This window comes from Canis lupus, chromosome 25 (assembly GCF_048164855.1).
Source record: "Canis lupus baileyi chromosome 25, mCanLup2.hap1, whole genome shotgun sequence".
NCBI lineage: Eukaryota > Metazoa > Chordata > Mammalia > Carnivora > Canidae > Canis > Canis lupus.
Genome location: NC_132862.1, coordinates 30,820,423 through 30,837,066, shown reverse-complemented (window position 1 = coordinate 30,837,066; position 16,644 = coordinate 30,820,423). Strand labels below are relative to the sequence as shown.

At 35.4% G+C, this 16,644-nt stretch overlaps 1 protein-coding gene across 2 annotated transcripts in view; it reads right to left on the bottom strand.

Annotated features, from left to right (window-relative positions):
* Window positions 1-16,644, bottom strand: part of SLC15A5 (solute carrier family 15 member 5) — an 81,806-nt gene that overhangs the window by 29,534 nt on the left and 35,628 nt on the right. Inside the window, exon 6 of one of the 2 annotated variants that reach the window (XM_072797562.1) lies at window positions 6,732-6,920. The exons of the other annotated variant lie outside the window; for it this stretch is intronic. Within the exon in view, the coding sequence (XP_072653663.1) occupies window positions 6,732-6,920 (189 nt within the window). The remainder of the gene's footprint in view (window positions 1-6,731; window positions 6,921-16,644) is intronic. 2 annotated transcript variants of the gene reach the window in all.

The following is a 16,644-nucleotide window of genomic DNA, read 5'->3' as shown; positions in this document are numbered from 1 at the left end:
TCACTCCATCGCTCCTTTCCTTATGCTCACCTCTTTCATGCCTCTATGATCCTATTCCTCTTCTTAGCCAAGTTAAGTTCCACAGTCAATTGCTATGATGATACTCTTTCACATACCCTCTTTCCCTTGCCTTTCTCTTGCTTTCTGGAAATTGATTGGCCAAACAATTCACGCTCTGCCATCCCTGCCCCTAGATCCATGCTGCTCAATATTTCTGGAAGAAGAATGCATAACCATGTTGACCAACTCATTTTAAATTCCTGACCACAATCAAATGGTCTCTTGTTGCTCCCTAGCAATGTTCCATATCTTCCTGGCTCATTCATTCTCTCATATTAGACAACAATTTCATACCTCTCCTTTCTCTTCAACAACCCCCCCCCCCCCCCCGTACAGCCATATCTTCACTCAAAGCTCATGGCCTTACATCTTACTTCAATCAGCCATCGGGGAGTTTCCATATGAATCTCCACACCTATTTATGTACACAGAAGTTCCTGCACCTATATACTCTGTCCTCCAAACTGTTAGCATTAATGAAGCATCCTTGCTACTACTTACAGCCACATTCTCAACTTGTAATTTAGATCTCAACCTCTCTCCCTGCAGTGATTTCCCCCACTCTAATACTATTAATTTTCCCTCTCTCTCTTATTTTTCTCTTTCTCTTTCTTTTGAATCATTCCCACCAATGTGCTGTATGATACCATTCACTTTCCTTCCTTATACAGATATAAAAAACTCATTCTTAACTCCATTACTTTGTCAGCTACTGTCCCATTCCTTTATTCTCTTTTGCAGCAAAATTCTTCACATGAATCATCTACAATACTTCTCCTCCCATTATCCCTTAAACTCATTCTAAGCAGGCTTTTGTGCATTCCCACATCCCACATAAGAAAGCTCCTTTCCAAACCACCAATAACTGCCATATTGCTCAGTCAGATAGTCAATTCTCAGTCCTAGTCTTGTTGGATGTATTAGCAACATTTGATGAACACTCCTTCCTCCTTGATATCACTTTTTCATATGACTTCTAAGATACTGCTCTCTTGGTTTTGCTTTTTTGTTTTTTTTTGCTTGTCACTTCAGTTCTCTCTTTGAAAATTTCTCATCTTCTTCTAATGTCTTGATGATGTGCTTCAGGGTTGAGTTCCTGCATCCTCTTCTTTGTATAACACCAACTCCTAATGTCCCTGACTCCCTTGGTGATCTCAACTAATCCCATTGCTTTAAATACCATCGATAAGCTTGTGTCTCTCAGATTTGCATATATCCCCTAACTTAATATGAAATTATAGACTTGGAATCCAATTCCCTACTTGTCAACCTCTATCTGACATCTTATTCAGGTCCAAAACTAAACTTGATGATCTTTTCCCCAAAGCTTCTTCCACCTGTAGTCTTTTGTCTCTCTGAAGATGGCAACTCCATCCTTCCAGAGGCTCACGCCATAAACCTTGATGTCATCATTAACTCTTCTCTTTTTCTCATACCCTATTGTTCCTTCCTCAAAATATAACTAAGCTTGGATTATTCTCACCACCCACACTGATACCATCCTGGTCTGAAGCACTCATTTTTCTTTCCTTAATTCACCTATCTTCTATCATTTTCTTCACTGTAGTATATTCTTAATCTGTCCTTTTCCTCAGGGTAGTATATTCTCCACAGCAGAGAGAAGGGTTCTTTAAAAGTGTAAGTAACTGGGCAGCCCAGGTGGCTCAGCAGTTTAGCACCGCCTTCAGCCTAGGGCATGATCCTGGAGACCCAGGATTGAGTCCCACATCAGGCTCTCTGCATGGAGTCTGCTTCTCCCTCTGCCTGTGTCTCTGTGCCTCTCTCTCTCTCTCTCTGTCTCTCGTGAATAAATAAATAAATAAAATCTTTAATAAAAAAAGTGTAAGTAACTGAAAATAATCTGTAACATCCTTTTCAGAATAAGATTATACCAGTTCTCTTTGGAGAATTTTCTTCTGGCCTTTTGCTGTATAAAGTAGGACTTGACTTCATTTGTGAAGCCTAGAAAAATACACCATGGGGTAAACAGAGCGCAGAAATTGCCTCCAGATCAAGGGAAGTAGTTATCAGGCATGGAAGTCATTGGAAAAGGAGAAAATACTGACTAAATATTTCAAATACTGGTTCAACAGTGAAAGGTAAGGAAGATCAACGTGTGAGTGGGAAGAGATGAGGAGCAGAAAGGAGAACTGGAAGACTGGAAATGTTTGAAATTCTTTAGAGTCTACATGTACACAATTACAACCTATAGTTTTATACAGTGATGCTTGCTGGAATTTTGTAAGGATGGTAACCAACTGCTACTTTTCTATGTATGTGTGGAACATGAAATGAAGAAGGCAGATTAAATATCTTCAGAAATATTTTTTAAAAAGTGTAAGTAAGTAATAGCATGTCATTCCTTTTCCTGCTTCACTCAGAGCCCAAGTCAGAGTCTTTACAGTGGCCACTCTGACTCATCTCTTACTAGTTTCTCTCTTCTTCACTCTCCTCCAACTGCACAAGACCTCTTACACTACATTGTCAGGTATATTTCCATCTTTGCATTTAGTAACTCCCCTGCTAACAGTAATGTTCTTTCCAGATATCCATGTGGTTGATTCCCTCAACTTTTTTGAGGCTTTGCCTAAGTAGTATCTCATTGAGGTCTATCCTATCCATCCTTTAATGCTGCAACCTGCTGCCCCCTATGCTAGGCAATACAGTCCTGCCCTATCTTTTCTTTTTCTAGAGTACTCATCACCCAACATGTTCTGTAATTTAATTATTTATTACACTTATCATTTACCTTTCTCCCTTTGGTAGAATGTAGGTTCTATAATGGCAGAATTTTCTTTAAATTGATGTGCCTTAAGGTTCTAGAGTAGTACCAAGCATATTGTAGATACCAACACAGTATCTTTTGAATAAATAAAACAAACACAGGTTATCAGATAGCTGGGGTATACATTGCTATAACTAAGACATAATTTGAAAAGTTTTCCATTTTTTTTCTTGTAGATCATCTCTAAGATATGATATGACTTAGTACAGTAAACAATATCCCTGAAATTTGGGAGTAATCCACTGTACCCTCTTGCTCAGTGCCATCACTGTGGGTCATTGTCAGTAATTTGAATGATATATTTTTATTATACTCACATAGAAATAGCTATAAATTTTATCAATTCATTTGCTTATTCAGTATATTTATTAATAATTTTCCCTGTACATGCACTTTTAAGGGAGAAAGAACTTCATAACTTAAGGATGGACAATAAGGATAAGAATCTTTGCTTAAAGATTGTACATTCACATGGTGAGAGGCAGGCAGTAAACATACACATATAAATAAGATAATTGTGGGTCCTGACAAGTGCTATTAGAAAAAATGGAACAGGGTAATGGAGTGAAAGTGATAGGATCACCTGGACAGCCTCTCTGAAGAGATAATCTTTGAGAAAATTTGATGCTGAGAAGAAGCCAGACACTTGAAAATAGAGGAAAGGAAATTGTAGGCAGAGAGAAGAATAAACACAAAGGCCTTGGGACAAAAGTAAGTTTGACACTTTAGAAACACAGAATGAAGATCATCAAATTTCTAGTGGAGTAGTCAGAAGGAATAATGTTATAAAATGTAGTTGGAGCAGTACAAGAGGCCAAATCATGGGCAGTCTTATTCACCATTTAAGGTATTAATTTCAAAATTCTATTGAGAAATTTGAAGCAGGGGAATGATAGGACTTCTTTTGGAAAGAACATGATGCCTGTTTTGAAGAGAATGAACTCCTGGGGCAGAAGAAGAAGCAGAGAGATGAGTCAGTAGGCTCTGATTGAATTGATGAGATAATGGTGACTACGTAGACTAAGTGAATAGCAAAGAAGATAGTGAGACATGGCCAGATTTATATTATATTGCAGAGTAAAGACTGAGTCTTTTTGGATTGGATGTGAGAAGTAAGGAGAAAAAAGGGATTTAGGATGACTCACGTGAGAAAGACACAATTTCACTCACACCACCAGTGTTCAGGTGGTGATAGGTGTGGTAGAAAGAGGTATGAGCAGGACATCTGGGCTTGAATTCTGAGTCTTCCCCTATTAATTCATGTGAAAGATTAGAATAATAATAGCAGCACACATTATAGCTGATAATTATTCAGTGCTATCTATATACTAGGTACTCTACTTTTTCTTCTACATAAAGTACTTCACAGTCCTGTCAACAATCTTCCTCATTTTATAGGTGATGAGAAAGGCTCAGAAATGCAGAATAATTTGTGTAGAGTCACACACTTAGTCAAGGCACAACTGGGTTTAAACTTGGATTTGTCTGACTTTAAGACCATAGATATTAACCAGTATGCTGTACTGCCTCCCAGAAGAGTAATTCTTTTTTTGGGAGGGTGGGTGGGAGGTTCGAGTAATTGTTGAATTTACAGTTCAAAACACCCTTTCACATGTTGTCATTTAATTTTCATGGAGCAGTCCCCATTCCCATTGATTCTTACACTCATGCTGTGATATAGAGAATTTCAATTATTTCCATTTTAAAGATCAGAAAGATGAAGCTTAGATGTTACATGAATTCTTAAGGTCACAAATGTAGTAAGAGTCACAGCTGGAAATCAAAACAATCTTCTGGTCCCTACCCCATGACCTATATAGCAGATAAGACAATTGACTTAGTTGGATGTCAATTTCCTGATGGGTAAATCAGGGAAGGGTAGACTAAGAGGTTTATATTACATGATATACCTTTTTAATTGTCTATGGTTGTAAGTACTTCTCTGACTTTTGTACGTTGAATCACTATTGTTAAGATTGCTGGGAATTTTCTGACTTTATTCACTAATCATCTGCATTCATTCCCATGCTTCATTTCTAACCTACAAAATTTTGGCTACCTCCAACAATTTTCTAGAAACGATGTCAGGGAAGTCACAAACATTTGTGTAGTGGTGTTCTTTTATAGTTCTCTTGTATTTCTTGTATTATCAAACAGTGACATCAACATCAAAGAATCTCATAAAACAATTTACCTATATAATATGTATTGAATGGAAGGATTTAAAAATATAAAAAGAAGTCAAATACAGGACACCTGAGTGGCTCAGTCAGTTAAGCATCTGACTCTTGATTTCAGCTCAGGTCATGATCAAGCCTTAAGTCGGGTGCCACACTTAGCAGGGAGTCTGCTTGATATTCTATCTTCCTCTCCCTCTGCCCCCTGACCCCATCCAAACTAAATAAATAAATCTTTTTAAAAAGAAGTCTAACACACATATATGATTATAGTCCCATAAACTTTCTTTTTCTTTTCTTTTTTCTTTTCTTTTCTTTCTTTTCTTTTCTTTTCTTTTCTTCTTCTCGCTTTTTGAAAGTCAGACTGCCACATGCAGCACCTCATTTAGATGTGTCTGGAGCATTGGAAGCTTGACTACCCTACATTGTCCTATGAATGTATGCTGAGAGCTTGTTTGGAGGTGCTAGCATAGGCACGCAGCTACTCACATACCCTTGACTGAAGAATGCTTCTCCTCTGTGCGGAAAATCATCTTTTTCCACTGAGTGTGCAGCTTTGGGAGAGACACACATGAAGCATTGAGGGAGGAAGAGGACACCTGTCTAGTCAGCCTGATCAGCCAGATCAACCCTGAGGATCAGTGGGGTGACAGATATCACATCCCACACAAACTCTATTAATTGATTTTATTTTTACCTTATTCAATGAATTGCTTTGGTATCATATATATGTATATATATATATGTGCATATATATGTATCTTTACTAAATATATATAGTTAAGGAATTTGGAAAAATAATAGAATAATTGAAGATTTTAGACAAGTGAAATGATCAGAACTGTCATTTTGGATGATTGCTCTAAAGATCATGTGCTGGTTGGTAGCATGAGAGATATAGTGGAGGTAGGAAGATAGGAACCAAAAAGCAATCTTGATGAAGTATAATAAGTTATAATCAGTTATAATCCCTCTTACTGCAGGGAAATATAACGAAGGTAAAAAATAAGATGCAATAGATTACTCTAATAAATACACACACACACACACACACACTCCGTTGTATAGCAAGAATCACTGAACTATCTTGATGAATTGTAAAGTGGCTAGTTTAATTAATATCAGCTATCTAGATAATCCAGAAAACCCTTGATATTTAATAAAGTTATTTTGAACCCATCTTATAAAACACCAGTGATCACACTTAATTTAGTGTAACTTAATTTAAAGACATTGAGTTATCTGGAAAATTGGCTCAAATTTTCATTTCATTTGCATGTTTATACACTCTCAGAGTACATTATAAATGTCATTTTGGAAGGACTATATATATGTGAATTTATGTATGAGTGAGAGGGTGGGAGGTGGAAGAAGAAAGAGAGGAGAGTTTTTATCTGAGTATACTGGATTTGTCTTCTATGTTTTAGCAGTTTTTTCCTCCCCTTGTGTATTTGACCAAATAGTTACTGCTTTTAAGTTCGTAAATCTTTCCTTCCATCTACTTTCAGGTAGAATTAATAATTGTTCTGCATCTGGCAGAGGAATGAAGAGAAATTAAGCATTTTTTAAAAATGAGAGTGATTAATAGGTTGTTCTGAAGCATTGTGGGAAATCTCCAGGGAGTGAATAGGTCGCCAACCGCTTGAGGTGATGTGTTCTGTATAAAGACTTAGTGTGTTCTTACATGAGGTGGTGAAATCGTTACTCACAGGCTGGGTTGACCAGTGTTTCAGCCACTCCAAGTAAAATGTACTGAAGAACCAGGTGAAAACAGGGCATGGAAGAAACGGTGAGGACTTTGCCTGAAAGAGGCTGCTCCACTGGAGGGAAGTGTTTTCTGTGTATTTCAAAGAAGCCAGCGACCATCACAGACAATGCAGCAGAAAGATTTCCAGCGACTGAAGGAAAATAATGCAGACAAAGAAAAAGAAAGAAAGAAAGAAAGAAAGAAAGAAAGAAAGAAAGAAAGAAAGAAAGAAAAAGTCCCAAATCAGTGTAATAGACCACAGCATTTCTTTCACATTGATACTAGGGGACGTTTCCTCAATATTTTTTTGCCTTGGAAATATCCAGATGCCAGCTAGCTGTGTTATATGACTTTCCTGTACTTCTACTCTAGTCTCTCAGAAACAGCTGCACCTACTCCTTATTTCCTGACTTACTGCTTAGAGGGCCTCTGGAACGTTGGTTAGCCTCATGATCACTTTCCTCAACTCTATGGTGGGGTTAATGATGCTTACCTTGTAGGGTCACTATGAGATTTAAATAAGATACTGTACTGGTATTTTATAACAGCTCCTGGTAGCAATAGGGAGCAATTATTGAAAGTAAAGCAATAGTTTTGAATTTTGTCCTCAGATAAGATATATTATTTTTGATATTATATTAGTCAAAAATAATTTGAGAGAAATTTAAAATAAAGTCTCTTCATAAGATTTTAATCATTTAAAAATGGTTTGACATAATCTGTCTTCAGTTTTCTGACATTTCTCTAATCTTTGCAGAAGTAAAGCAGCCATTAGAGAATTAAAGACTAGAAACTTTTGTTTAGAAAAAAATAGTAAAGGTGAATTAACCAGATAAAGAGTATAAATGGAGGCAATTATGAAAAAACTGGTCTAGCTCTTCTTTTCCTTTTACTCTTTTTTGAATTTAATTTTTTAAAGATTTTATTTATTTATTCATGAGAGACACAGAGAGAAAGCAGAGACATAGGCAAAGGGAGAAGCAGGCTCCTTGCAGGGAGCCTGATGTGGGACTCGATCCTGGGGACCCTGGGATCACGCCCTGAGCCAAAGGCAGATGTTCAACCGCTGAGCCACCCAGGCATCTCCCCTTTCACTCTTAAGGAATTATCTAAAAATTTTGGTTGAAAATGAGTAGGGATTTTGTTATGATTTTTTTATAGTTTATATCCACTGTAACCATTCCATTCCTCAATTTATCATTAATATATACTGGACTTAATCCCATCGTTTAAACAGAGGCAAACTTGAGGTTGATGGAATTTACTTGAAATTTAGAGATAGTCACATTTTGCTAACTTGCATAAAATTTCAGATAAGGCAAAGCTTTCAATTCAAAAAAATCAATCTAATGTTTAAATAGCTTAGTGTTTGTTTTGGTTGATAGAGAAACTGGTAGGTAAATTTTTTGATTATATCTCAGTATTTAAATGCATCTGTAAGGTCTGCTCTTTACTGGGTCTCTAAGAAATAGATGGTATAAAAAAGGAGGAATAACAGAAATTTCTGAATAACAGAAAATTGGAGGAGTTTTTAATTATTTTAAATTAGTTTCCATAAAGGCTCATAGATAGTGGGGTAGAGATTTTGGTTCTTTAAACACCTCGTTTAAAAATTTGAGTTTCAATATTATCTACTTTTAAGATCACATTTATCACAAACTTGCATTTATTTAGATTACTTGGCACATTATAGACTTACCAAAAAGAGCTAATATGTCATTTCAATTTACTATTTACTCTCTTCCTGCTGTATGCAAGGCAGTATGTTAGGCATAGTTGGAGATATAAGATTAAAAAATATCTGTTCTCAGTCATTGCCAACTCATATTCTATTGGGGAATCTAAGAAGAAGAACTTATTTCTATCTGGGGAGATGAGAAAAATAATTTTATGCTTTAAAAAAAGAAGAGTGTCCATATGGAGAGGTGAAGGTAGTATCATTGGCATGAGCAAAAACAGACTTGTGAAAGATTCAGACAGATTTTCAGAATAGTGAGAAACAAGTTATTTGGGAATCAGGGGATGAGATAGATTGAGGTCAGATCATAAGAGGCATTTAATATATTTTTAAGGAATTTGTAAATTGCTCTGAAGATAATGGAATCACTGAAGATGTGAGACACAAGTGAAATGATTAGAACTGTCATTCAGGATGATTGCTCTTAAGGCTATGTGCTGGTTGATAGAATGGGAGAGGTAGTGGAGGTAGGAAGATAGAAAGTTAAAAATCTTGATATAGTATAATGGGGGCTTAAGTTACAGTCAGGGCTCCCACTTCCAGGAAACAGAGAATATAAACATAAGATGCAATAGATTCCACTGATAAAACCACAGCAAGAGCAAGGAGGAAGCAGATGTTAATGTTGAGTGTAAGTCTAGCTGACTGGAAAGATGGTACTACCCATAATATCAGTAAGACCCATGATAGGGAGAAAATGAATTTGATTTTGAGTTGAGGTAGAGGCACAAAGAGATAATTCAAAGAGAAGTACTCAGAAAACACTTGAAAATGTGAATCATGGGTCAGAATACTGGTTGAGTCAAGAGATGAAGATTAATGAATCAACTACATGGAATGGAAATTTAAGGTCAGGTGAAATTAAAAAATGATGGGGAGTGAGTGAAGAGAACATTTAGAAATGTCTTTCAACGTATTTACATTTGGGGCAAGAAAAAGAGCTAAAACCATGGAAAGAGGTCAGAAATACAAGTAATCTCTAAGGGAAGTTTTCAAAGAAGTGATTACACAAAACAGAACTTTTGATCTTTCCCCTACTTCTTCTTCACTCTTCCCCATCTCCTCCAGTACCTTCACATGCTCAAGGCAGAAATCAAGGGTCCTCTGTCTTTCCTCCTATCTCCAAATATATTATTCAGTTTTCCGGGTTCTATTTCAATATATTGTGAATTAACCTGCTTCACTTTATAGCTACTGTCATCATTCTAGTCCAAGTCATTATTATTTTTAACCCAGACTATGTGTCTTCCATTTTTCATTCTTATCCACCTGTACCCTATTAAGTACCTAAGACTCAGGGAGATCTTATATAAATGCAAATTCAATGTTACTCTTCTGCTAAATTTCTTCTATGGATTTCCATATGATAAGATGAAATCCCAAATCTTTAAATTGGCCTTTATGATCTTGCCTGTGCTTATCATTTCACTCTAATTGCTTGCTACTTTCTCCTTTTTGGACCATTTCTCAGACACATTTTTTTGGTTTTTCTTGATGACCTTAAATTTTTTCCCATCTTAGAGTCTTTGCTTTGTTCTTCTGAAATATTTTCCCCTACTTTTTACTGGCCCACACTTGCTATTGATATCCAGCATACAATTGGAAGTCCTAACCAGAACAATTAGGAAAAAAGAAGAAATAAAAGGTGTCCAGAGCAGGAAAGAAGAAGTAAATAATTTGTTTGCAGATGACATGATCTGACACAGAAAATACTAAGGAATACATACAAAAAATTGTGAGAACTAATCAACAAATTCAGTAAAGTTTCATTATACAAAATCAACATGAAAAATCACGTGTATTTCTATACACAAGAATGAACTATTCAAAAAGGAAATTAAGAGAATGATCCCATTTACAATAGCAACAAGAAGAATAAGATACTTTGGAATGAATTTAACCAAGATGACAAAAGACTTGTAAACTGAAAACTCTAAAACATGGATCAAAAAATTAAATTAGGTATAAATAGACATCATATGTTCATGGATTAGAAGAATTAATATTGTTAAGATATCCATATTACTCAAAGTGATCTACAGGTTCAATTCAATCTCTATTAAAATCCCAGTGACATCTTTTTTACAGATATTGAAGTCAACAATTCTAAAATTCATGTGGAAACACAAAAGATCCCAAATAGCGAAAGCAGTTTTAAGCAAGAACAACACTGGAGGCATCACACTTCTTGATTTTGAAAAATATTACAAATGTACAATAACAAAAACAGTATGGTAGTGGTGTAAAAACAGGCATATAGACCAATGGAACAGAATAGAGAGCCCAGAAATAAACCCATGCATATACGGTCAAATAATCTTCGACAAAGGTGCCAGAAATACACAATGGGGACAGGACAGTCTCAAATTGGGAAAACTGGATATTCACATGCAAAAAAAATGGAATTGAACTCTTATATGTACAAAAAATTAACTGAAAATGGATTGAAAACTTAAGCATATGGCCTGTAACTGTAAAACTCCTAGAAGAAAACATGGAAAAGCAATGGTCTTGGTGATGATTTCTTGGATATGACATCAAAAGTACAAGGCAAAAAAAAAAAATAGCAAAAATAGACAAGTGGGACTGCAACAAAATAAAAAGGTTTGGCATAGCAAACAAAATAAAAAGGAAAACTATAAAATAGTGAAAGTATTTGCAAACCATGTATCTGATACAGAGGTAATAGTCAAAATAGATAGAGAACTTCTAAAACTCAGTGTCAAGAAATCTGGTAGAAAATGGGCAAAGGAACTGAATAGACACTTCTCCAAAGAATACATGGAAATAGTCAACAGGTATATGAAAAAGTACTCAGCATCAGTAATCATCAGGCAAAAACAAATCAAAACCACAATGAGCTATCACCTTATACCAGTCAAGATGGTTATTATGAAAAACAAGAGATAACAAGTGTTGGTAGGGGTGTGGAGAAAGAACTCTAATACACACTATTGGTGGGGATGTATAAATTGGTGTAGCCACAATGGAAAACAGTACAGATATTCTAAAAAAAAATCAAATAAGGAGCTACCAGGTAATCTGGCAATCTCAAATCTGGGTATGCATCCAAAGGAATCGAAATCAGGATCTTGAGATATCTGTGTTTCCATATTCAATGCAGCATTATTCACAATAGTCAAGACATGGGTGCAAACTAAATGTCGATGAATGGACAAATGAATAAAGAATGAATAAAAAAAAGGTGGTATATACATACAATGGAATATTATTCGGTCTTAAAAAAGAAAGAAATCCTGCCATTTGTGATAATATGAATGAAGCTGGAAAACATTATGGTAAGTAGAATAAGCCAGACACAGAAGGACAAATACTACATGATAACACTTACATATGGAATATCAAGTAATCAAGCTCATAGAATCAGAGAATAGAATGGAGTTGCCAGGGACTAGGATGAGTAAGAAATGGGGAAGTGTTAGTCAAAGGGTATGAAGTTTCAGTTATACTAGATGAATAAGTCCTGGAGACCTACCATACAGCATAGTGACTATAGTTAATAATATTGTGTACTTGAAATTTACTAAGAGGATAGACCTTGTGTTCTTTCTTATCACACACAAAAAGTTATAAATTATTATATATTATATACTATATTTTAAATAAATATAATTATATTTTATAATCTGTAATAAATATTATACATAACAAATAATCTACTTTATAAATATAGTATTTGTGTATATATGTAAAACTTATCACTGATCTAAATAAAAATATTTTAGTAATCATATTACTTAGCAGTATTCACTTAGACAAATAACACTTAAAATTTGAAAACAATTTCAGAATTTTTCAGAATTATTTGTTTGCTAACCTAACATGTTTCCTGAATCTAAGATGAATTCAACTATAAGAAGAAATACATTTTTATGTATCGCTGAGAAAGGAAAAAAATATCCTGCCAATCCATTATAATATGTCACCCAATTTCAGAGATGGATTTATACATATATTTGGTGTTGCTATGGACTGAGTTATGTTCCTTTAAAAATACATATATTGAAGTTCTAACCCCCAACATCACTATTTGAAGGCAAGGGTTTTAGAGAGGTAATTAAGGTTAAATGAAGCCATAAGGGTAGGGCTCTAAACCAATAGGACCAGTGTCTTTAGAAGAAGAGGAAAAGACACCATGTCTGTGCATGCACAGAGGAAAGGCCATGTGAAGACATAGTGAGAAGATGGCCACCTGCAAGCCAAGAAGAAAAGCCTTAGGAAAAACCTAGTCTTCCTACACCTTGATCTTGGGCTTTTATTGTCCAGAATGGTGACCAAAAAAATTCTGTTGTTTAAGCCACCTAGTCTGTGGTATTTAGTTATGGCAGCCTGAGAAAACTGATACAGGTGTGTTCAGGCATTATATAAAAATTAAGTTGTACTGGGGCACCTGGGTAGTTCAGTGGTTAAGCATCTCTCTTTGGCTCAGGGCATGATCCAGAGGGTCCTGGGATCAAGTCCCGCGTTGGGCTTCCTGCAGGGAACCTGCTTCTCCCTCTGCCTATGTCTTTGCCTCTCTCTGTGTCTTTCATGAATAAATAAAATCTTAAAAAAAATTAAGTTGTACAAATTGCACAAACTATTTTGTCCATGATAATCATATGAACTGTAAAGAAAGTGCTCAAACTGTCTCGTTTTAGAATTTGAAGTCTATGAGAATCTTCTATCATGCCCTTCATCCTAACTAATTTAGGGTAATCTAGATAAAAAAAAACATCACCTCCACCTCTTCATCCCCCTTTGTTTGGTTATCACTTTGTACTATTTAAACAAGGTTATCTTTTATTCAGAAAAGTTTGTAGCATTAGAGGCAAAAGCTTAGACAAGATATTTGCTATTTTTTTCTGTTAAAGCCCAATAATAAACATTTTAGATTTTGTGGGACAAAGGGCAAAATTTTGAAGATATGAAGGTAATTTATGCAACAAGAGATAGAATGTTCCACAAATTTTTGATTGATGAAATTCAAAATAATGATTCTTTTGGGGAGGTGATGGAATTTCAGTTTATTGGTATTTAAAGTTATTGTTTCTTATCATCGGATCAAATGTTCATCTGTGAAAATAATTCTTAGTTTGCTGGCAGTGTAAAAACAAATGGTGGGCCAGATTTGGCCCTGGTTTAGCCATCAGCTTTTATTGCCTACTCCTGAATTTTAGCTCTGACCTCATGAGAAATTGTGGCAGTTTTTCTGGGCTCCTGCTGCCTGAACACAAGCATGAAACATGACAGAGCAGTCTCATGGCCTCTTTGTCCTGGATACTCAACTGTAATCCCTATCCAGCAGCATAGGTATCACCTGGGAGCTTGCTAGCCCTGCAGAATCTCAAGCTCCAGCCTAGAAGGAATGAATCAGATCTGCATTTAAACAATAAGCCTCAGAGATTCCTGTACACATTAAACTTTGAGAAGTACTACTCTCGAAGAAAGCACTATGAGACCTAATCTAGCAAAATCCAATGAAAGACGGTTCTCTAGACAATTTCAAGTGAAGCGCAAATATTTAACTCATTTACCCAGATATTTTAGGGCAAAGCATATTTTTACCTGAAGGATCTAGATAACTACATTTGCTTTTTATTTGCTACTGCACTCTGATGCTAGTGAAAAATGACTTTCTTAAAATTCAAAACAAAGTTTGATTCCAACCTAAATTTAATCCATTCCATTTTTATTCTTAACTTCTATGAGATCATAACTCGTCTAAAGCAGAGTGTAGTTTATCAGAATGTACACATTTTAAACTTCCAGCAGATCTGTATTTACAAGATAAAGCACATGGTTCCACAGGAGATACTATATTCAGATAAATAATGTATGTTTTAATATCAGCTGTGTAGTTGTAGACAAGTCCATAAGAGTCTTGAAGCTCTTATAGTTTATTCTATTACCCTGCCATGTCATAATTTTCTAAATTGGACCACAATGAAATAAAGAAAAGTCAGAATTTATTCAAATATTGCCATTTCATATTGAAACAAAATCTAATACTAAAAAATAGATATGTTAAGATTCTTCAGTTATTGGTTAAATTTACTGACTGAGAAAACTATGGTATTTTTTAATGGGTATTCTGATATATGAGTTTCTGATACATAACATAACTGTGAGTATGAAATTCTAGTGAGCCATGATCCATGATTTTGGCCAATTCCCAGAATAGAAAATTTGCTCATGTAAGAGTATATGGGTGTCCATAAACCACTCTCACAGAGACAGCTATGATTTTATTGTCATATGTATCTGCTACCTTGCAGAAGATATTACTTACCCACTACAAGAATGGCATATTTTTTGCTTTTATTGTTCCTATTAGTAGTGTGTTCCTATATTTGAATTGAGGTATTCATATTCTATCTTTTGTATCTCTTTAGACCACTGGAACTCATTTCAGGATAGTCAGCTTTAGTTGGTGTTTTAATTTTTAAATATGGAGCAGGTAACACATTTACATAGAGATCAGATTCACAAATGTATCTATAAGACATCAATTATTGTTTCGGTTGGTGTTCTAGATAGCCTACTTTACCTCAAGTTTAATCTGTTGTTGATGTCCACCTTAAAAATAAGAACTTGAGAACATTGATATGCTTTAATGAAACAAATCAACAATTGAGTGAATTAATGATTCAGGAGAGATATTTACACATTACTTTTTTTTTTTACTAGTATTTACAGTTTCTTCATTGGGTATTTTCAATGGGCATGCACTGTGATCCTTTGGGGGGGGAAGCATCAATTCTAAAACTGTAGTAATAAAAGAGTGGTTTTGCTAAAATAATCCTATGTGCAATGAAGGTAATTGGACCCCTGACTCAATTTTTAGTTTATCAAGCACTTTGGTTCAAATCAAAAAAGGAACCTTTTTAAAAAAGATTTATTTATTTATTCAGGAGAGAGAGAGGACACTTGCACATGCACAAGTGGAGTAGGGGCAGAGGGAAAGAATCTTCAAGTAGACTCCATGCTGAGGGTGGAGCCCCAGGCAGGGCTCAGTCTCCTGTTCCATAAGCTCACGACCTGAGCCAAACCAAGAGTTGGCTGCTTAACCGACTGAGCCACCCAGGCTCTCTCAAAAAGGAACCTTTTATCACTGTCAATTTTTAGAACAAGTATAGTTACTGGTTTCGTAAAAAGTGACCAACACCTTGGCTGTCCCTTTATCATAAAGGACATGGGGTTAAAATGTGAATTTTCAAGTTTTTATTTTAAAGAGGAAGGTCTGTGAGATATTTGAAAGTACTTCATCCACATTTCAATTTAAATGTTATTTAAAAGCCAAGATAATTGCTACCTACTGTGTTATACACTTCTGCTTTATGTAAGACTTAATAACAATCTTAATTAGGCTAATTTTAGTCAGATTAATACTTGTGTATGTCAGCACTAAACCACTAAATACCACATACTGCAGGATTTTAATTAACACTAAGGAAAGGAAATACTCATAATGTAAACATTTTTGAACTGAAAAAGGCTAAAATGAAGTATGTCCAATTATGACAGAGAATAAATCACAATATCACTGATTTTAGATTTTAGGTGAATTAAGGTTGACTTTTAAACAGATAAATCTGTTCACATGTAATGTTAGGAAAATAGTCTTTATAAAAGTCTGAGTATATCAAGCTTTGGCCTTCCACAGTTCTGGGGGGTTTGGAGATATTTTATAGTTGGTACTGTGATATACTTTTTGATTTCTTTAGGCGATAAATGCAAGACTGTCATATCTTGAATCAGAAACCCTTCTTTCGTTGCATTGTTTATGAGCTAGATAGAAGAAGTAAGTTTATTTTTCCCTTTGTTAAATTTGTAGTTTGACCAACCCTCACTTTTGGCCTGGGCTGGGATTATCCATGTCAAACACTAGGCATCTACACTGTCTGCATCATCTGCCTCCTGAAACATGACAGTTTCTGGGAGGGAAATAGACGAATGTGGAAGAGAGAGTGTGTGTGTGTGGGGGGGGAGGTCCAAATGTAACTGTCCCTTGTGGTGATGAAAGGATTTTTTTCCCTTCATTTCATAGACTTAATTAGAAATAGCAAGGAGGTGCCTGGGTGTCTCAGTTATTAAGCATCTGCCTTTGGCTCAGGTCATGATCCCGGGGTCCTGG